This window comes from Hyperolius riggenbachi, chromosome 12, assembly GCF_040937935.1.
Source record: "Hyperolius riggenbachi isolate aHypRig1 chromosome 12, aHypRig1.pri, whole genome shotgun sequence".
NCBI lineage: Eukaryota > Metazoa > Chordata > Amphibia > Anura > Hyperoliidae > Hyperolius > Hyperolius riggenbachi.
In genome coordinates, this window is record NC_090657.1 from 147,019,960 (window position 1) to 147,042,956 (window position 22,997).

The 22,997-nt window shown below is 44.3% G+C and overlaps 1 protein-coding gene across 3 annotated transcripts in view; it reads left to right on the forward strand.

The window, feature by feature from the left end:
- Positions 1-22,997, forward strand: part of LOC137541678 (protein-glutamine gamma-glutamyltransferase E-like) — a 135,597-nt gene that overhangs the window by 76,647 nt on the left and 35,953 nt on the right. For all 3 annotated transcript variants that reach the window (XM_068263085.1, XM_068263083.1, XM_068263084.1), the window contains exons 6-9: positions 1,992-2,166; positions 3,822-3,957; positions 6,956-7,059; positions 20,351-20,593. In XM_068263085.1, coding sequence (XP_068119186.1) covers positions 1,992-2,166; positions 3,822-3,957; positions 6,956-7,059; positions 20,351-20,593 — 658 coding nt within the window. The remainder of the gene's footprint in view (positions 1-1,991; positions 2,167-3,821; positions 3,958-6,955; positions 7,060-20,350; positions 20,594-22,997) is intronic.

The following is a 22,997-nucleotide window of genomic DNA, read 5'->3' on the forward strand; positions in this document are numbered from 1 at the left end:
GAAGAGATTTTTAAAGTTAAGGTTTCAATCCTTAAAATAACAACAGAATTTTAACGTTAAAGACAGGATGTAATTCACAGAGAGAAATGCAATTGTTAAGTGTGTGAGATGTTATCACCTGGCCTGAGCTGTCGTTAAGGGAAGTGTTACTACAGACTGCAATGTAAAATGAAGCATTCTGAGCTGTCTGCTTATTTTGTACTAGTTTATGCAGAAGGACACTCTGTACAGAGATAAATATATACAGCAGGCACACAGAGAATAATAGGCTGCACCCTTAATGGAAATGGGATCTTAGTGGGGTTTATGGTCATGCCTTCCACCTAGGTCAATGGATGCCACATCATTATCAGAGATCTGGTGAATATTGGATTTTAGGGGGATGGGTTATTTATTTTTACTAAATACAGAGGCAGAACCTGGAAGAATATGCAGGTGTGAAAAATCCTGGCCATTGGACTTGAAGATTTTCATCAAGTAGAACGAAAGTGTGGCTGTAGTAAGTAAAGCAGTTGCTACTGGCTGCTCGTGTCACTGAAGGGGGATGGGGCCCAAAAAGAGTCAGTAGGAAGAAGGGATCAGTGGCTGCAATTCTGCAGGGAAGAGGCTAACAATAATCAACTGAGAAAATAAAAAAGTGTGTTTGTTTTAAATAATATGCGCTGCAATGTAAATTCATTAAGCAATACACTAAATCATACGACTGGCTAAATGTGCAATATTATTACTGACACGACTAACAGCTTAATTAAGCATAGTTCAGAAAAAACAAGCATGCTGTACCTGTATGTTTTTGGCACTGGTCCTACATAAATTAAATATTGAGCCTTAGGAAAAAATTGCTTAAGCAAATGATTTTTTCTTAATTAAAAACTCCTAAATGTCTGTAACAATTTAATAATTACAACTTATGAGGCATTAACGAAAGTATTGCAGAAATAACATACACTGTCCTGTTCTATCTTGTGGAGAACATGTTCATAAAGATTTCTTTAAAAGTAAAAACTAACTAACAAAAACAGTTTGCCTGAGCGACAACCAATCACTATTTAGATGTGGATCACAACCCCACCCACACTAGGGTGATGATACAGTCGCTGTCCAAAGTAAAGGGAGCTGTTAAAACAACCCAACCAACCACCAAGGTGGGAATATAAAGTAAATATAGTTAAAGGTGCAAAGACATCCAAAAATAGTTAAAAACTGTTCACCAAGGAGGCAAAGTTCACTTTTACTAAAGACACAGGACCAATGCGTTCTGCAGGATCTCCTGCTTCCTCAGGTCAATGTACAAGGTTCAATAGTGGACATCTCTAGAGAAGAGTTCTCTCATTTGTCTCTGATAGATTTCATGTCTTGGCATCTCCTACAATAATTCTTTAGAAAAAGTATACATTTTTATAAAACTAAATTAAGGAGGGGGATGAAACATCTCACTTACCAAGAATGGCTGGACAAAATGTGCTTATTTAGCTTGGTAAAAAAAAGACTGAAAAGTGACCTAATTAAAATAAGTAATTACATCACAGGCTAAGACCAAAGCTTGGCAAAAGAGTTTTTTTGTCCCTAGGCTTGTACAACAGACAAAGGGACATGATCTTCGTATGGAGGGGAGAAGTTTTCTTCATCTCTTAAGGGGCTCTTTACAGTCAAATTGATTAACATGCACATCTTACCACAGGAAGTAGTTATGGCAAATTCTATACCCACATTTAAAGGGGGCTTGGGTGGTTTTCTTGCATTGAAGGACATCCATGGGTATAATAACTAGGTAATATCTGGTGGCGTTGATCCAGGGATTTTATCAGATTGCAATCTGGAGGCTTCCAAGGCTAATTGGCTCAAGCCTTGTAAGAATTTTGCCTTCCTCTGGATCATTTGGGATATGTGTGGTTGCAGGACAATGTTGTACAATTTGTTCCAGTTTGAACTTCGCAGACAGATGTCTTTTTTCAACCAAACTAATGATGTAACTTTATGTAACTATGCAGGTGAACAGCAAAGATGATCAAGGAGTTGTTCAGGGAAACTGGAGTGGTGATTACAGTGAAGGCACCAACCCCAGTGCCTGGAATGGCAGCCAAAGCATTCTGCAGCAATGGTTTCAGAATAGACAGCCAGTGAAGTATGGACAGTGCTGGGTCTTTGCTGGAGTCCTGTGCACAGGTACTTGCTATAGTCAAGATATAATTCCCCTGGATACATTGATAACATATGAACTGTTGCCACTCATTGTGCATGATTTGCAGGTATCCTCGCATATGCCAAGGAGAGACAAAAAGGGATTATAAAAGGGTCACACACAGGCCAATTTTGGTTTGCTCACCAATTTCATAGAAGTGCACACACACACACACACACACACACACACACACACACACACACACACACGAGAATTGCTTTGCGCATCATTTTTCAGATATATGCATGAAGTTGCGCATACATCCCCTTAGCTCTTTGGCCAGAGTGAGGGTTTTGTTATTTTATTACTGGAGTGATCAGATACTATGGATAGCACTTAAAACCCCAGCTGTGTAAATACCGGGGCACCTTTAAATGATAAATAGGTTGGCCAAAAAGCTCACGTGTGTATCAGTAATGCAACCAGTTCTTTGTGAGGGAATGGGAGAGAAAACTGCCCTCTCTTGCAAGGTAACATCTTGTCAACTTGGGAGCTTTAAGCTCAGCCCACCAGCCTCAACCTATCGGTATATATTAACAGTCCCCTATGCCTGGGGATAGCTAGTTGGTATAGCTCAGGTAGGGGACCCCACACCTTTTTTTGTTTAGTTTAAGGAAACTGCATTTAAAACTCTAACTCTAAAACCGCCTAATTGCTGGGCACCCTCTACTCTAGTGGGAGGGTGTCCAACACTTTCCTCCGTGCTCCACAGCATGTTCAGGATTATGAAATGCATCTGCCCGCCTGGGAGTAACTAAACTGATAAGCTCAGATGACTGCATCAGATAATGAACAGTGCTGGAGTAATGACATACCTATCTGCACATAAGATACATTTCACATTAACATAGTGAATCAAACCACCAGTAACGTGGAACTAAACAGAGGTGCCAATAGGATACAAAGAGCTAAAATGTTTAAAAATAGAGGTGGTTGAGGTGGACTTAGGCTTAGTAGGACCTTAGTAGGACGCTTTTTTTTTTGTTTAAAGAGATACTGAAGCGAAAATAAACTTATGATATAATGAACTGTATGTGTAGTACGGATAATTAATAGAACATTAGTAGCAAAGAAGAGAGTATCATTTCATTTTCAGTTACATAGCTTATTTTTTTAACATCGCATCATTCTGTCATATTTGCAATTACAAACCCACACACTATATTTTAAACTATGCAACAGCGCAGCGCTAATTACACTTTGAACTTCCCTCCCTGCAGTAAAACCTTATCCGAAGCTTTCTCTCACTGTTTCTTTGATGTATAAAGGTTCCCGTACACGTAGCGATGATGGGACGATACGACCAAGAGACAAAACTCTCTCTGAACGAATCTGATTAGAGAGAGATTTGTCGGCTGCCCATACACGGCAGACCAATTTCATCATGAAATCTTTCGGGAACCGGGCGAACCTTGCCACTAATTTTCAAATGTTAATATAAAGGAAAATGAACCAGGATATAAAAGACCAGTGTGGTTTGAATTATAAAACAACATATTTTTATTATGAAATCTTTAAGGTATGTGTGACGATGGTGGTGCTGGGGGCGGAATTAGGGGTGTGGCTTAAGTGCCTCTCTTTCTCATCTCAAAAAGTTGGGAGGTATGCCTTTGCTGAACTAATTCTCTTTGTCTTTCAGTCAGCCGAGCGCTGGGAATACCTTGCCGCATCATTACTAACTACAACTCTGCTCACGACGCAAATGCAAATTTAACCATTGAGAAATACCTGGATATATCTGGGGAGCCGGTAGAATCAAGTGATGACAGCATTTGGTATGTACTAGATTGCACTGTGATGAACCATCTTATTACAAACCAAGCCATAACATTTCAGTTGTCAATCAGTTTCGGATTTTTGCCATTCCTGAATCCTGATGTGCCATAAATCCTGTACTTAGAGCAGTCTTACTGATGTAGCAGAGCAGGTTTGTGTACCTCCTGTAAAGATGCATGCAGAGACACCTAGTGGTTAAAAGGTATAATGGAAAACACACTAATGTGGATCTAGCCTACTTGAACCTAACTGTCTATTCATAAAAAAAAAAGTTTAAAGCAGCAGGAACAGCCATACCATCCTAGGATTGGGATGGGGGGGGACATATGTAAGTAGATAAATACTTATTCTACTTACATAGCATATGTATTGTTGTACTGTCCACGTTTTGATTTCAGTGCATTTTATATAGTAAATAAAGAGAAAACGGTTTCTGGCGTTTTCCAACTTGGTACCCTCTGACTGAAGCCAATCCTGATGTCAGTACCTCCATTGCTCTTTTTTTCTCCTAGAAACTGCACTGTCATATCTAGCTTGCTTTGTAAACACGTGTGAGCACAGTATACATCAGATTTTAGCAGCTTCACACTGAATTGATGTTTAGTGAGGAGCAGGAATGTAGGAGGGGAGATTACAAGCTTCCTGTGTGCAGGGTACTAACTACCCCAGGTCTCACTATCGGGGGGGGGGGGGGCGCGGGGTGCCCTCCATGAGGCTATGAGTATTAATGCAGGTTAAGCAGTGGACAGTACTGGGGAGGTAAAAAGTAACTCTAATGTCTGGCCAGCACACACATTCCTCCTTGGATCAAAGCATCCCTTCCATCAATGTGTACATGCCGGTGGGAAGCAGTGACATGGTCCTGATGGGGAGACACAGGTAGTCCAGAACATAAGTATCAGTTAGAAAAAACAGCAGCAAGATAGATAGGTGATGTTCACCATGCTCCACTGCTGCTTAATACATTGGAATTGATGGTGGAGGGCACAATGGCTTCCTGACACTGATATCTGGGGGCATAAAGGCTAACTAATACTGATATCAGGGGGCACAAATCTACCTGATAAAGATATATGGAGGTACAATGGCTACCTGATACTATTATCTGTGAGGCACAAAGTCTACCTGATACTCATATCTGGGGGCACAAATATTATCTAGTACTGATATAAAGTAGACTACCTAACACTAATATTCTGATATCTGAGGAGCACAAAGGCCACCCAACACTGATATCTAGGACACAAAGGCTTAAGGCCCATACACACGTCGGATTTCCGCGAACGACGGGTCATTTGAACGTCCCGTCATTCCGTCGTTCGCCCGCTAAATCAGGCGTGTGTACAGACTATCGTTCGTTTGATAAGAGAGGGTTTGAGCGATCCGCCCGGCGGATCGCTCAAACTCACTCTTATCAAACGAACGATAGTCTGTACACACGCCCGATTTAGCGGACGAACGACAGAATGACGGGACGTTCAAACGACCCTTCGTTCGCAGAAATCCGACGTGTGTATGGGCCTTAACTCATACTAAGGTCTGGAGGGGCACTTATGTTAACTAATCCTGATATCTTGGAGGCACAAAAACTAGCTAATACTGACTAATACAGTTATTGGGGGAGCATGGGGCTATGTAATACTGATATCGGGGGGGGGGGGGGGGGGGGCATGGCAACCTGTCAGTGATATCTAGTGGGGGGAGGGGGGGTCACAAAGGCTACCTAATATTGATATCTGGGTAGGGCATATATGGCTACCTTATTCTGAGACCCGGGGGGGGGGGGGGGGGAGTATACATTGTTACATTTGTTACATGTGTCTCTGGGGCACACATGGATACTTCTTTCTGATATCAGGGTGGCATGAAGGGCTACTGAATTATTTTATCTGCAAGTGCATGACTACCTACAGTGCCGGTTCTAGACTTTTTGCCACCGGAGCCAAACTTGTGAGGATGCTTCTCCCCCATAGGTAGTATAATTGCCCCCAGTATATGTAGTAGCCAAGCACAGTGCAAGTACTATGGGCGGCATTGCAGGAAGTGATGAGCGGTTGTGCGTAGCGCTGGAATGCGGAAGGAAGAGGTGAGTAATTACTTCCCCGCTCGCTGGTGAGGGAGAGGGGGGTCCAACCTCCCTCCCCACCGATGTGCACACTGCCCCACTTCCTTGCTGCTGCCGCCCCTCCCACTTCCACCACCTGAGGAACCTGCCTAAACCCTCCTCATGGGCAGCACGGGGCTGACTACATAAATCTGATATCTGGATATAAATGGCTACTTTTTTCCCCATATTATTTGCACTTGGCTACATAATCCCAGTACATGGGACTACAGATTCTTCGATTTGGGGAACCCTGCTGCTTAATTCCAGTATCTCAGGGCCAGATGGCTGTCTAATTACTGCAGGCATATAATGCATTGCAGTCTCTGTTCACTCACTTGACTGATACTTTCCAACATATCTGATCACTCTTTCAATCAGCTGGGAGGCAGAAGGTTTGGGAGGGACAAAGCCATTGCTCTGCTTAGGGCCTTGCCCAGTCTTAATCTGGCTCTGGCTGCAATAGTAAGTCCACTCGTCAAGCCAGGCCTGGATGGGGTACCCTCGCATATTTACATATTCTGGCAATATTGCAAACTTAGCCCAGCTCACTCAACCAGCAGCATTCAACCACCCCAATCACCCCCCCCATGTTTGGACAACAGGTGTGGACGAAAGCAGGAGATGCTGGAAACCACAGTGGATGAACACAGCTGGACAAACAAGTGGAACAGAGGATGCAGCCTCACTGGGATGTGTAGGTATCCCATCCAGGTCAGACCAGGAGTAATTACCCAGGGGAAGGTGCAATATTGGGAAGTTGCTGTCCAATTATGCTACTTGGGGTCATGCTGCCTAATTATGTTATTTAGGGTCACAGCACCTAATTATCTTATTTGGACTTGGCATGCTGTTATTTTTAAAGTGTGAGCCCCCTTTGTTTTTCTTAATAGGAATTTTCATTGCTGGAATGAAGGCTGGTTCCAGCGCACTGATCTGGGTGCCAGCTACAATGGATGGCAAATTTATGATTCAACTCCTCAAGAGCTAAGTGATGGTAATTATAAGTTTTTGTTTTATTACAGTCCACCAAAATATTTATCATTTACTGGATCCATGGTTTTGGTACAGACTAGCATTTCCTCTTCCCGCATGAGTAATAAAATGCACAAAACAGGAGGCCTTATTAGTAATTTCAGCACTACCTGAGTGACTGGAAACTACATAGGATACACATTCAAATTGACAGACAGCAGTAGCCCCCACCCCCTCCCCCCCCCCAGTAGCTCCCCTGCCTCTTGAATAGCACGGAGGGGAGCCGCGCTATGCAGGAGGCGGGGGACCGGCGGTGAGTGGCAGCCTGAATGTAAAGCCGACTAGCGACAATCTGTGTGTCGCTAGCCTGGCGATTTTTCTAAGGGGGGACAGCAGAGCACGGGGGGCGGCTGGAGGCACACTATACGGACACAGGGGCTAGTGATAGTATGCAGAGTGTGCCTGTGTGTCCTAATATTGATTGCAGAAACCACCACGGGTTCTCTTTAAAAGGAAATACATATAGCAGCTTCCACATACCTCTTACTTCAGTTGTTTTTTAAAAGAGTACCAGAGATGAAATAAAAAAAAAAAATCATACATACCGTAGCTCCCTCAGACCCGTCTTCCACCTCCATTATCTTCCGTACGGGGTCCTGGTATCTTTAGTCATTCGGGGCAAGTTGACACATGCACAGTGCGGCCGGCAGCGCGCGCTCCTCCCTCTTGCTCCCGCGGCCAGGAGAGTTCTACGCCTGTGCAATAGTACAGGACCCCGTACGGAAGAACGAGGAGGCAGAGGCCAGCGCTGAGGGAGCGATCAGGCTGGAGGGGTTGGAGGAAGCCCCAGGTAAGTACGATTTTTTTATTTTATTTTTTTTATTACATCTCTGGTTTCCTTTACGTATATTTAACAAAGGTGAATTTCTCTGTAACTTCCCTTTAACATGCCATTATGGTGAAACGTATAGTGAAGGCTCTTCTGGACATTTAGATCTTGACTGAACGATGGCATGCAGCAAGTATAAAGTTCATACTCAATAAAATGAAAACAACAAAACTAATTTACATACATCAAAACCACCCCAGTAGCAAACATAATCCCTATGCTCATATTTGTATGTAGAACAGAGGCACCAGCAGGATAAAAGTCAATACAATTTTTAAAAATTGCTTGGAGTAAGTGGTGGGCTTGCCTCCCAAAAGCAGACACGAGATCCTGTCTTCATATAAATCAATACATTTATTATACGGTACCCCAAAAACAGTGCAACGCGTTTCGCAGGCCCAGCCCGCTTCATCAGGCAATAAAAGTGGGGACAAAACTGTAGACAAGAGACAGTACATTATGCTATAGTAAATTCTGCAGTTACAAATTTGCATATCAATATATTGCATATCATTATCATTATATTGCATTATCATCGTTATTAATAAAGGATTTGAGGGAGTTATTCAGGGTGATGGTGGGATCGGTGGTCAGCATTTCGTAATGTTTTGGGTTATCCAGGAGCCTGGCTGCCTCCTCCAAATAGTCAGAGCGGTTTAGTATAACTATACCCCGCCTTTGTCCGCTGGTTTGATAACCAAATTGTGGTTTAATTGTAGTTTTTTAGGGCCAAGGATTCTTGTTGGGTGAGATTGGATTTGTAGGTTGGTGAATGGTCTTGTATGGCTTGTAAGTCTTTAAGTATCAAAGAATAAAAAGTTTCAATAAAGCAACCCTTTGAGGCTACTGGGTAAAACCTCGACCTCCCTTTTAACTGTGTGGTAATGTATTTTTCCAAGTTAATGTCAGAGTGGGAAACGATCGTAGTGGGTATGGTATCATTGGCCGTGATGATGAGTGAGGTTGTATCTGTGTCGGCGGTGGATAATCATTTTCAAAGTAATTACAACTAAATGATTATATGTATTTATTTATTAGCTGAGGTCTTTGTTTATGTTCACTTCAGTCAACTTAAAATGAATCTGAAGCCTATATGAAAATATAAAAGACCCGATCGCTCTCTTGTCCCCCAGCGTTGCACTGTGTAAATAGATGGCGATCACGTCGTCTAACAGTCTCCCGAGCGGCAATAGCCACTCGGAGACTGAAGAGGGGGCGGAGCTCTGCCCCCCGAGAAGGAGATGCGCGCGCACCCTGCGTGCAATCTCCTTCAGTAGCTGGCTCCAGGACCTGACGCCATTTGCCGTTAGGCGGTCCTGGGGATGCCACTGCGGCCACTCCCATTGGCGTGGAGCGGTCTTAGAGTAGTTAAGGGCAAAAGAATGCCACCCAGATAATAAATAGGCAGAAGCATGGCCTACAAATAATTAGGCAGCATAATAACTACATAAGGAAGGCATTTGTTACGAATAACATAACTATGCAGTATGCATTTCCCCAGAAAAAGGCTATATCCTGTGTCCTGATAAGGTGAAGGGGGAAAGGAGGATATAGACAAGCGTTTATGTCCAAAAAAACACTCTGTGTGGTCACTGGTCACTTTATTTGCATATCAAAAATTAAAGTGCATACCTAGACAAACATCCATTAAAATTGTTGACAGATCTGTCAATACTTAAAAACAAATCAACGCCGGCCCACACTCCATGCCATTCACACACCGTTCCACAGCTAGCTGCGTCTGCCTAAATAGGCTTCTATAGCCCATGTAGCATAGCGAGAACAGTTCGGGAATGACAGGGACAAGAAGTAATCCGCAGCTTAGGAGTCCTCTTGAAGCAACAAGCAGCAAAGCGGGGTGTAGCAACAAAAAATACAGAAGCACTGTAGCACAAACCGATGCACACTCCAAAAGTAGACTAACAACAGCAGTTGTAGGGCTAGAGACAAATGCACACTGTCCCTTCTAACAAGCACAACTCAATCACAGCTGCTACTTAATTAGTGGGAGCTTTAGATGTATATTCTTAGCCCTCAGCAAACACAGTCACTGATCAATGGATGTACATTGTATGCAGTTGTATAATGCATCGGTTCGCTCATGAAGTACATGCATCCCACCCAACTGCTCAGATGGTACATTTCCAGATTGTTCCAAATGCTGCAGGATATTCTCCTAAAGAAGTCCCAAGGTGTAAATCCCGAAATCCGTGCTGCGCGTCGCTGATAGACTGGACAGCCTCTCTGCACTAAGCAGGCAGCCTGGACGCTGTATGAAGCGGTGTGTACGGCATTACCACGTGGTGCCGGTGAGGACACGACTACATGTTTTGCCTGGACCAATCCCAAACTTCCTCAGGGTGGAAGTGATCTCCTAGAGGTGCATTGCGCTGCCCCTCTTATACATGGCCGCTGCTCCTCCCAGCACAAGGCTGGTTTACACATATGATGTATATAGGGGCTGCCATCTAGTGGCAGAACGACTAATTGCCCTAAAGAACTTTTAAAAAAGAAGGCATTGCATCAATTTTATTCTAAGGCTTTCATAAAGGGTGGTGGGGGCCCTATTTTTACAAATAACTTCTCAAATAAAAGTCCAGGTTTAGGCCACCAGGCGCCCTTGAGACCAAGTTGTACATCCATGCAGCCTCACGCTGGAGGAGTATTTTTTCCAAACTTCCTCCATGCAGATCTGTTAATACTTAAAAACAAATTGCGGCTGGCCCACACTCCATGCCATTCACACACCGTTCTACAGTTAGCTGCATCTTCCTAAAACAGGCTATATCCTGTGTCCCACCAGTAACAGATAGTGCACCAAGACAAACCCTGGTATCAACCAACCCCCTATAACAGACCTCCAGTAACAACAACCCCACCATAACAGACCTCCAGTAGCAACAATCCCACCACACAGAGCCGGGACAAGGTCCTCCAGCATCCAAGGCTGAGACACCAAAGTGCGCCCCTCCTCCCTCCCACCCCAGCCATCACACACTGATTGCTATTAGACTAAGAGGTGCCCCAGGCTGACCAACCACCTCCAACCCCTTAAAGAGAATCTGTATTGTTAAAATCGCACAAAAGTAAACATACCAGTGCGTTAGGGGACATCTCCTATTACCCTCTGTCACAATTTCGCCGCTCCCCGCCGCATTAAAAGTGGTTAAAAACAGTTTTAAAAAGTTTGTTTATAAACAAACAAAATGGCCACCAAAACAGGAAGTAGGTTGATGTACAGTATGTCCACACATAGAAAATACATCCGGGTTTAACGCCGGAGCAATATGGCCGCTTGAGAGAAGAGCTCCTCCGCTAGCTCCCAGTAATCGGCCCGCCGCACCACCCTAATCCAACTTTGAGGAACCGGAGCAACCACATGTCACTATCCAAACCCCCCGGGGACCAAGGGTTGCAACAGAACCGCCAGATTCCTGAGATCTTCCGTCCACGGAAGACAGGGCCTACCACGCACCTCGCAACCAACATGGCGCCCGCGCCAGCAGCAAGCAACGACACGTGTACGCCCAACCCCAGCCAACAAGCTGAAGAGAGCGTTGAAGGGGGTATAGTCGTGGACATGCTCCGTGATATGCCCACCACATCCACCATGCAAGCTATAGCAGCAGACAAACACACGTTCACGGCAGCCATCACGGATCTAAAAGAGGAAGTTACTAACCTCGCAACAAGGGTAAGCTCCCTTGAAAAGCAAAATGGTGAAATCACCCAGAAGGTAGAAACCTTAGAGAAGGCATCCGCAAACCAAGATACAATGATGATAACCTTAAACAGGAAACTTGAGGATCTTGATAACAGAGGCCGGAGACATAACATCAGAGTCCGAGGGGTTCCGGAATCCGTTGGCACCGATCAAATCAGGTCAGCTTTACTTTCTATATTCAATAGCTTGCTCGAGAAAGAATCGGATTCTCCCATAATAATGGACAGAGCCCACAGAGCACTTAGACCTCGTAAATCTGATAACGACCCCCCTCGTGACATAATTTGCTGCCTACAAAGCTTTGGCCTAAAAGAAGAGATCATGCAAATGGCGCGCACCCAAGAGGCAATATATTTCAACGACACTGAAATTAAACTCTTTCAAGACCTCTCTCCAATAACTCTCCAAAACAGACGCCTTCTAAAACCCCTGATAAATGAGTTACAGCAGCGCAATATAATCTACAGATGGCGCTTTCCCTTTTGTCTATCTGCCACAAAAAACGGAAAGACAGCAAACCTCCGCGTCCCTGCGGACCTACCAGATTTCTGCCAGACATTCAAGATCCCCAAACCAAAGAAGATCCCTGACTGGTACGCGGAGCTGGAAACCACAACACCGGTGGACAGACGCAGACAGCGGCATCCATCCTCATCGGAATCCGATGATGGCTCAACCAAATCCGCTCCAAGCCGACCGCAGGACAGAGCTTCAAAACACTCCCGGATAAAAGAGCTAGAAAAACCGAATCTGCGTTCCTCTGCACGCAACTCAAAGCCCCCATCCTCTCACCCACCGGATGACGAAGATCCATGAGCATGGCGATAACTTCCCTCAATAACGACCACTACTAGCACAAGTAAACTACCATTTTCTATAGCTGATTCTTTGGTCTACTGGAAACCCTCCACTAGGCCTGAGGCCTGACCGTTTTGAGATACTCCCTATCCCGCAAGTTAACCGTGGCCTACAGAGAGATCTGACTCACTTTACTTTGCCTTGGCCTAGGCCAAGCAGATGACAACTTGCTGAACTCACAACCACAGGTCGTATACTTGTTTAGCCCTAATATGTTTGACTATAACTTAACACTTTTCTTCTAGACAGGAATCGAGCTAAATTCTCCCTAGACCACTGCACTTTGACCTTATATGCAAGTAATACCGCTGTGGACTCTTAACTTTGTTATGCACGTTGTACTTTTTAAATAGAATGCAAGCGTTTGATAGAGATAGATTTAAATCCTAAACTTGTGCTAGTCATGTAAATATCTTTATTAGCATATATGACCCAAAAGTTCCTCTTATAAAAACCGGTTCCTCACTGAAATATATCTAGCTCTAGGCCAAGGGGCCTAGTGGATTCAGAGCACGTTACTCTCACACCTAATTGGTTATCCTCTCCCCACCCAGTGTGCTCTCTCGATAGACTGCACATCTGGAATCCGTCGGATATATACTCAGTCAGTAATTTTATTAACCTGACTGATCCGAATGTACTATAAGGCTCACAGCTTACTCATCCTACTACTGGGGCACATCCTTTCCAGGTTACCCCTGCACTACCACACTCCTACAATGGCCTCACCAAACCATACCCAGGACTCCCAGACTAAATGGAAAATTTGCTCTTATAATGTTCATGGTTTGAATACACCCCAGAAAAGATCCCAAATTCTAGACAGACTACACAACGAAAGGGTTACTATCGCCCTCTTGCAAGAGACCCATTTTAAAACAAATTCTGTCCCCAGACTAACCAACAAATACTACAGCTCCCACTATTACGCTACTAACCCACAATCCAAAACTAAAGGTGTCTCCATTATATTAAGCAAGAATTGCATGTTTCAGAAGCAAGAAACCATGACAGACCCAGATGGGCGATATGTCTTCTTAAAGGGGACCATTGGGACGAGGGATGTTACTGTTGCCAACATTTATGCCCCAAACACAGGCCAACTGAGTTTTATCACTAAAACCCTAAACTCTCTCCAGCTGTTTGCCAAAGGGATGATTATACTAGGAGGTGACCTAAATATACCGTTGCTTCCCATCATAGATACTTCTACTGGTCACTCAGTACTCACCTATAAAGCACTAAAAGCAATAAAAGTAAAATTGAACGAATTATCCCTTATGGACGCCTGGAGAATCCTCCACCCACAAAGTAAGGACTACACTTACTATTCTGACCCGGCTCAACGCTACTCTAGAATAGACTACCTATTTATAACACAACCAGATTTAAACTTAGTCCGGAGAACCTCAATTGGCAACATTGACATCTCTGACCATGCCCCTGTCTACATGGACATCCAGATCCCAATAATCCGAAATAGACAATTCAATTGGAGACTAAATCCTCAGCTTCTGGCAGACCCTGAAATCCACGAGACAATAGCTAAAACCCTGACCACTTTCTTCAAAGACAATAACACTAAAGATGTCTCGCCACTAACAATCTGGGAGACACACAAAGTGGTCATTAGAGGTGAACTCCTTAGGATGGGAGCCCGCAGGAAGAAAGAGAATCTCGAGAGGTATAACTCTCTTATCTCCAAAATCCATAATCTAGAGCAACAGCATAAGATGTCACTACTACAAGCCACCCTGAAAGAACTCACCCTCCTTAGAGAAGAATTAATAACCTACCTAAATAAAGATTATAGGCGTAAATTCATGCTACAAACTAAGCTATTTTACGAATATAGTAATAAAGCAGGCCCTCTATTAGCTAGGCTACTAAAGAAGAAACAAGCAAACAGAGCCGTGCATCAAATAAAAGACCCCAACGGGAAATTGTGTCACACGCTACCTGAAATAGCCAATTCCTTCCGTTCCTACTATGCCCAACTTTATAACTTAAATTCTAACTCCAGCTCCCCAACATCCCAACAAAATCGAGAAAAAAATAAATAACTTTCTGTCCAATCATGGCTTCTCTCCCATCAGCCCAGAGCAAAAGGAAGAACTAGACAGTGACATCTCAGCTATAGAATTTTTGGCTGCAATTAAGGCACAAAAACCCGGGAAAAGCCCAGGCCCAGACGGCCTAACCTCGCAGTATTACAAGTCTTATGCTGGTGCTCTGACCACCCCATTCTTGCGAGCTTTCAACAAACTTCCTCCCCATAAAACACCATCTAAACAGCTCCTCGAAGCACATATCACAGTGATTCCCAAAGCGGGCAAGGATCCCAGTCTCTGCCAGAGCTACCGGCCAATATCCCTGTTGAACCTTGATGCTAAGATACTTGCAAGGATATTGGCCGCCAGACTCCAAGAAATAATCGCTGAAAAAATCAAAAACGACCAAGTGGGTTTTGTTATGGGCAGAGAGGCCCGTGACAACACAACCATAGCAGTGGGCATCCACTCTTGGCTTACTCGGCACTCTGTGGAGGGAATGTTTCTCTCCACGGATGCCGAGAAGGCCTTTGATAGGGTGGCATGGGACTACATGTTTGCAGTGTTTGCAAATCTGGGAATGGGTACAGCGCTACAGTCCTGGATGAAACTGTTATATTCCAACCCGACTGCTAGAGTCTCAGTAAATGGCACCCTGTCTGACTCCCTCACTCTGAAAAATGGAACCCGTCAAGGGTGCCCCGTCACCCCTCATCTATGTTTTGACTCTGGAACCCTTCCTCAACCTTGTGAGAACTAACACCGATATAAAAGGAGTCGTTATCTCCAACTCAGAATATAAAATAGCAGCCTTTGCCGACGACTTATTGTTCTTTTTGACTGACCCAGAGAAATCTCTACGTAGCCTTATAGCTGATTTTGCATACTTTGGCACCATATCAAACTTAAAAATTAACTACTCTAAGGGCCTGTTCAGACTATATGCGTTCCTAGCCGTTTTCAGGGAACGCGTACTGGTACCAAAAACGCATAGAAACGGCTCGTAATGCTTTTTAATGGGGTAGTTCACATGTATGCGTATGAGACGCATACGTTTCTCATCCGCATTGCTGCACGCAGTTCTGTGCGATACGCATAGAAACGGACGCAATGAAAGTCTATGGACGCGTATCAAAAACGCGTACTATTGCGTTTTTAGCGTCCGTTTTCCTCTGCTGTTCCCATAATTCTTTTTTTTCCCCTGGGTCACGTGTTTGTGCAAAACGCAATAGAAAGCGCATTCAAACGCAAGAAAAACGCATGCGTTTTTTCAACTTGCGTTTCTTTGAATTTATACGCGTTCTACAAACGCAGCAAGTCTGAACAGGCCCTAAGTCTTTCACCCTTAATGTATCCCTGTCGGCTCGTACCCTAAAAAAGTGCCAAAATCTTTTCCCCTTCCAGTGGGATCCAGAGTCAATAGCATACCTGGGGATTAAACTGCCATCGAGGCTCGAAGATCTTTATAGACTTAACTTTGTCCCCCTAGGACAAAATCTTGAAAAACTCCTGGAGGATTGGAGTTCTATCTCCTCCCTATCCTGGTTCGGCAGGGTCGCCGCAGCAAAAATGTCCATACTGCCCAAATTCATGTACATCAGTCAGGCACTTCCCATACACCTACCACCCTCTTACTTCAAAAATCTTCATAAGCAACTACACCAGTTTATCTGGGCCAAGACAAGACCACGTATTGCAGTGACCACATTACGAAGACCAAAACTAGACGGAGGGATAGCCCTCCCCAACTTTGGCATGTACCATAGGGCCTCCCAACTCACCAGAATTGTCGACTGGTCTGTCCATGCAGACTCCAAAGGATGGGTAAACTTGGAGCAAGCTTTTGTGAATTCCAGGATTGTAAACTTACCTTGGTGCCCGTCTAAGATGGCTACCAAACTAAAAACTCCCCACCCTCTCATAGAAGCCTCCTTGAAGACTTTCTACAAAGCAGCAAAACAGCAATCATTATCCCACCCGGTAGGGCCCATGACACCAATACTCCGCAACCCTGACTTCGCACCTGGTTGGAGTAAAAATTTTCTGAAAGGATGGACCCACCCAAAACCTCCAAAAATAGGCGACTTTCTAAACAACGGTAGGGTAGGCACATACGAGCATTGCAAAAATCTCACAGCCCCTGACCCAATCCCAATTTTGACATACCAACAAATAGCACACTACATTAAGTCGATAAAACCTATATCCAACCTAAGAAACCCCTATACAACTTTCGACCAGAAATGCAACACACAAGACCACCAGAGACACGTAACCTCCTGGCTATACAACCTGCTTTCCCCAGTTGACACACAAATCTTGCTCCCATTCCAGAAGGAATGGCACCAGGCTCTAGGTAAACACTTCACCGATTCCCAATGGGAACAACTCTACATAAAAACACACAAATCCTCTCTAAACGTTTCTGCCCAAGAACAAAATTACAAATTCATTACTTCCTGGTACCGAACACCATCCAAGCTTCAGAAAATCTTCCCTTCAACTTCACACACCTGCTGGAGGTGCCAACACAGCAACGCAGACTTAAAACACATAGCATGGGACTGCCCCAAAATACAACCCTACTGGACCCAAATTCACCAACTAATCAATCAGATAACATCAGCATCACTGCAATACAACCCAGAAACATTTTTACTACATGGCTCCCCAGACTCTATAAAAAGCTACAAAAAAACCTCAATCCCATTCCTAATAAATGCAGCCAGGGCACTCATACCAACCCTATGGAAATCTACCTCACTACCAACCATTAAACAATGGATCCAAAGGGTAGAAAAGATCAAAGAAATTGAGGAAAATATCTTAATCTCCCAAGATAAAGCAGAAAAAATAACCATCATATGGGCCACATGGTATGAATTCCAAGACTCAGCTGTATATAAACAAACTATCTCAAACCCCACCTGAACAACCGGCCTACATACCTACCAGAACAACACACATACTTAACCTCTCGAACTCTACTCTGCTGCGCCGGCCCTGCCGGACTGACCCAAACACTGTGGTGCTGAAATCCAGCTGCCATATAAAACCCCAATTTTGCTGATATCTCACCTCTAAAATAAAAGCTGTGAGCCTAATAACACAAATAGCAACAACAATGGACACACTCCAGAACCCCAAACCTAGTTAAACACAAGAAAACCTAAAAGGAAATTTAAGATTACAGAAGCACTTGGGTTCCCTCCCTCCCTTCACTTTTCTATAAATAGCTTCTGATCTACAATTCTAGGTTGCAATGTATGTTTAATGTTGATATGTATATGTTTAACCCTGTACACAGTTATGGAAAACATGTTAAAAATGTAAAAGCTATGTCATGTTTATTACCAAAGAGATTTAACTATCATTCAATAAAATAATTGAAACAGAAAATACATCCATACACAATCAGGCTGTATACAGCCTTCCTTTTGAATCTCAAGAGATCATTTGTGTGTTTCTTTCCCCCTGCATCTCTCATGCACTGAAGTTTCAGGCTGCTCTTTTCTTCCTGCAAACAGCTTTGCCCTTGTCTGTAATTCTTCAGTATGTTATAGCCCAGCCAGCTCAGAGGACGATTTATCCAGCTTGTAAAAGATAAGAGAGAAGAGAGAAGCTGCTCTAATCTAAATAACACACAGGCAGTGTGCAGAGAGGGGCCTGAAAGGGGGAGTTCATAGCAGAACCACAACACTGAAGAACTTGGCAGCCTTCCAGACACAGGCTGACAAGTCTGACAAAAGAGAGATAAGTTGATTTATTACAGAGACTGTGATAGTACAAAGTGCTGCAGTAAGCCAGAACACATTAGAATAGCTTTTGGAACTTGTAGGATGATAAAAAACAGGATGCAATTTTTGTTACGGAGTCTCTTTAATCTCTAGCTATCTGGCTTGCAGTCACTGTAATGTATCCCCTTTTTTTATTTCTCTCTGCTTCAAACACAATAGGGAATGATAGCTGAGTAAGTTGTGCGCCCCCCTAAGGCTGAAGCCTCTCTTGCCTTTGCCTCGGCCCTGCCGCCATAACAGGCCTCCAGTAAGATATTCTCCCTCAAAGCAGATCTCAGATCTCAGTTAGGGCCTGAGCCCACTGCTATGTTTTTTTAAAACCGGAAGAAAAAGTGCGTTTTAAAATGCGTTTGATGCATTTTAATCGGTTAAAACGCCTGAAAACGCATTTAAAAAATGCTTGAAAAGCCCTTGCGTTTTTATGCGTTTTTAAAAATGTAGCAGTGGATTCTAACAGACTGTCCCACCCCTAGTGATAGGTCCCAGTCAGAAACAGCACACACAGCACCAGCACCTCCATGACCGACACTTGTAACAGAAAGGACCCTCAGTGATAGACAGCCCCAGTAACAGACAGCATCCCATAACAGAACCCAGTTACAGAAAATACTCCATTAACAAATGGCATCTGTAATGACAGACAGGACCCCCAGTTACAGAAAGGACCCGCAGCACCTCCATGAAAGACAGGTTCCCCCATGGTCTTCAAGACCCCAGTGATCGACAGGCCCCTATGATAGACAGCACCCCAGTGACAAGATTTCCAATAAAAGACAGGGCCCCAGTTATAGCAACTTCTAACAGACAGGTCTCCTATGAGCAATCTAAACCCACAGTAACAGACAGGACCTCCACTGACAGACAGCTCCCCCCCCCCCCATGACAAACAGCACCCCTATGACAGACACAACTCCTATGATAGCATTCCACGGGCAGATACAGTAGCACTCCATAACAGATAGGACTCTTTGACAGACAGCACCCCAGTGAAAGACTGCATCCCGTGACTGACAGCCGGGACTCTGTGACAGACAGGACTCCCATGGCAGACCGTACCAGAGTGACAGACAGCAACATGTTACAGTTAAGACTCACAGTGACAGACAGCATACCCATGACAGAAATGACAGTCATGACAGACAACACCCTTATGATAAGAATTATAGTCGCTCAATCAGGCTAATAACCATATGAGTCCTGAGGTCTCCCTCTCCATAGGTAAGTAGCTGTTTACCAACAATTTGTGCATAGGCAAGTTTAGGAGGGGATTACAGCTGCCCAGAAACCCCCCTCAGACCCGGGCAGGTGCAGTGTCTGGGGACTGGCAGAAGATGCGACACCACAATATCTGCAGGCATTCTGCAGCTCAAAGCACTGCCCCTTTCTTTCCCTGCTACAACTGACTTTGGATGTAGCAGCACATGGATGTACAGAGCATGGAGCAGCAGCATGTGTACAGAGCATGGAGCAGCAGCGTGTGTACAGAGCATGGAGCAGCAGCGTGTGTACAGAGCATGGAGCAGCAGCGTGTGTACAGGGCATGGAGCAGCAGTGTGTGTACAGATTATGGAGCAGCAGCATGTGTACAGAGCATGGAGCAGCAGTGTGTACAGAGCATGGAGCACCTCTGGGGAACTTAACATAGTACAGAGCCAGGTGTGAGCACAACTCTGTGCCCCTGCTGGGAAAATGTTTCACTTTCCTCTTCATTACCAACGTCGGCTGTCCTCATTATCTGTATCCAAACTGCTTGTGGTCGATCCCGTTGTCGATCGGGAGCAGATCGGACATGTCAGAAATAATCGTCAGATCCTGTCAGTCAGATGGGAAATTGCATTGTGTGTGCAGAGCATGATGTCCTACCATATTATTATACTGTATTGTGCGCGGCTGAGGGAGACCCTTCAGGAATCCCCCCCTTAAAAATCCTGGGTTTGCCCCTGTTGTGTGTTGATTAATGCCATTGTTTTAACCTCCATAATTTAACTTTACAGGTATTTTCCAGCTTGGTCCAACATCTCAAGTTGCCGTAAGAGAAGGAGAAGTAAATAAGCAGTATGACACCTCTTTTGTCTACTCGGAGACAGACGCTGATGTCATCTACTATGTTGTACAGCAGGATGGATCCAAAGTAAAATCTAAGACGGATGAAGGAGAGGTTGGCATATTAATCTGCACAAAATCAGTGGGAAGTGAAGAATATGAAGATGTCACCTATCAATACAAGTACTTGCAAGGTATTTCAACATAATGATAGAGTAACCATGAGATTTAAAAACAAACCTTGAACCTAGATCCTTTCCAGGGAGTGATTTTGTAAAGCATAAAAGAAATACTGAGGAGATGGACTAGTCTAAAACATGTCAGATTTGTCAAACTTTTACCACCTACTGTAAGAGGCAGCAACATACTGTAGGAGAAACTTAATTTATAGTACATTTTTCCCCAGAGTACAATTTACATCTTATACCTATCTGTACATATATATTTTGCATTATAAAATGTTTACGGTAGTGGTTCTTTGACCACTTAAGTACCAGCGGTCTCTGCACCCTTAAGGACCAGAGACTGCTGGTACAATACCGACGGAATCCAGACAAAATTGACGCGCATACCTGCTGCAAGCCGGGATCCTCCTGAGTCTTGACATCCACTCTGCCGTCTCTATGACGGCAGAGTCATGTGAGCCGGTCGGGAGCCGCTTTCTTTGCCTCCTGACCTGTCTATCAATGTAAGCCTATGGGAGCAGCTTACATTGATAGACATGGCCAGGAGCCAATGAAATTGGCTTCTGACCGGCTCACATGACTCTGCTCTCATAGAGACAGGCAGAGCAAGTGAGCTGCGGTGAGAGACGTCGGGGTTCAGCGGCGAGATCGGCGGGGAGCGACGAAAACGACGGATGCGCACTGTAGACGGTGATTGAAATCTACGCCCTGCCAGCCAGGAGCCCACCAAAACAGGGCATAGATTTCAATCACCGTGGTCCTTAAGTAGTTAAAATAGTTTTGAGTATTAAGATGAGATCATCATTCTAATCCTACTGCATTGTACTAGCATAATGAACATTTGGAGGGGTTCATGTTGCCTTCTGTACCAGCTACCTTTTGGACACGGGACTACATGTCCCATGACCCTTATCTATGACTATGACTTATCTATGAGTATACCGCTCACATTTTTGTATTTATTTTATAATATCTTTTTATGGGATATCACTGAAGATATGACACGTAGATAAAATGTAGAGAGAGTAGTTTGTGTACAGGTTGTATGACAGTGTAAATTTGCTGTCCTTTTAAAGTAACTTCACACAAAGCCATTTATGTTTAAGCCACTGGCAATAACATTGAGTACACCCCATAAGTCACAGGTGTGGAACTCCAGTCCTCGAGGGCCGAGGTCCTCACACATTTTTTTGCGCAGCTCAAACTAATTGATGAGACCTAATCAGGAAAGGTGTGGTTCATCAGGTAGAACACATTCCTCCATTTCTCAGTCCATTCTAAACACTGGCATGGATCTGGCCCTTGAGGACTGGAGTTCGACACCTGTGCCATAAGTGAAGAATTTTGAAATTCTGCCCAATTAGACATTTTCCCTCCATGTTACTTGTTAGTGTTGCAAAGTCTCAGGTGTGGATGGGGAGCAGGTGTGTTAAATGTGGTATTGTTCTCACACTCTCTCATACTGGTCACTGGAAGTTCAACATGGCCCCTTGTGGCAGAGATCTTTTCAAGGATCTTAAAATTAATTATTGCACTACATAAAGATGGCCTAGGCTATAAGACGATTGCGCAACACCCTGAAACTTCCAAGTGGTCAAGACCATACAGTGGTTTAACAGGACAGGATCTACTCAGAACAGGCCTCACCATGGAAGAAGTTGAATGCATATGATCAGTGTCATGTCCAGATGTTGTCTTTTGCAAAAAGAGGTATGACTGCTGGAACAATTTCTACAGAGGTTTAAGGGGTATGGAGTTAAACCTGTCTGTTCTCAGACCATCGGCTGCACACTGCATCAAATTGCTCAGCATGGCTGTCATCCTAGAAGGAAGTCTCTTCTAAAGATGATGCACAAGAAAGCCCACAGTTTGAATTTGCTAAAGACAAGCAGACTAAGGACATGAATAACTGGAACCATATCCTGTGGTCCGATGAGACCAAGTTAAACTTATTTGGTTCAGATGGTGTCAAGCGTGTGTGGCGGTAACCAGTTGAAGAGTACAAAGACAAGTGTTTCTTGGCTACAGTCAAGCATGGTGGTGGAAGTGTCATGGTTGGGGGGCTGCTTGGTGAACCCTGCCACTGCTCTCCATCATTATCCAAAGTTCAATTATAAATTAGCCGAGCCCCAGGACCAAAATCCCTACCACCGCTAAGACTGAGTTTGGCTATCCTGGTGCCAAAATTACTCAGTAGGCACAATAATTATCTGCTTCGCTGTTAACCACTTGATGACCCAGCCTTTACCCCCCCCCCCCCTTAAGGACCAGCGTTATTTTTTGTGATCTGTGCTGGGTGGGCTCTGCAGCCCCCAGCACAGATCAGCTGGCACGCAGAGCGATCAGATCGCCCCCCTTTTTTCCCCCCTATGGGGATGATGTGCAGGGGGGGTCTGATCGCTCCTCCTGGCTG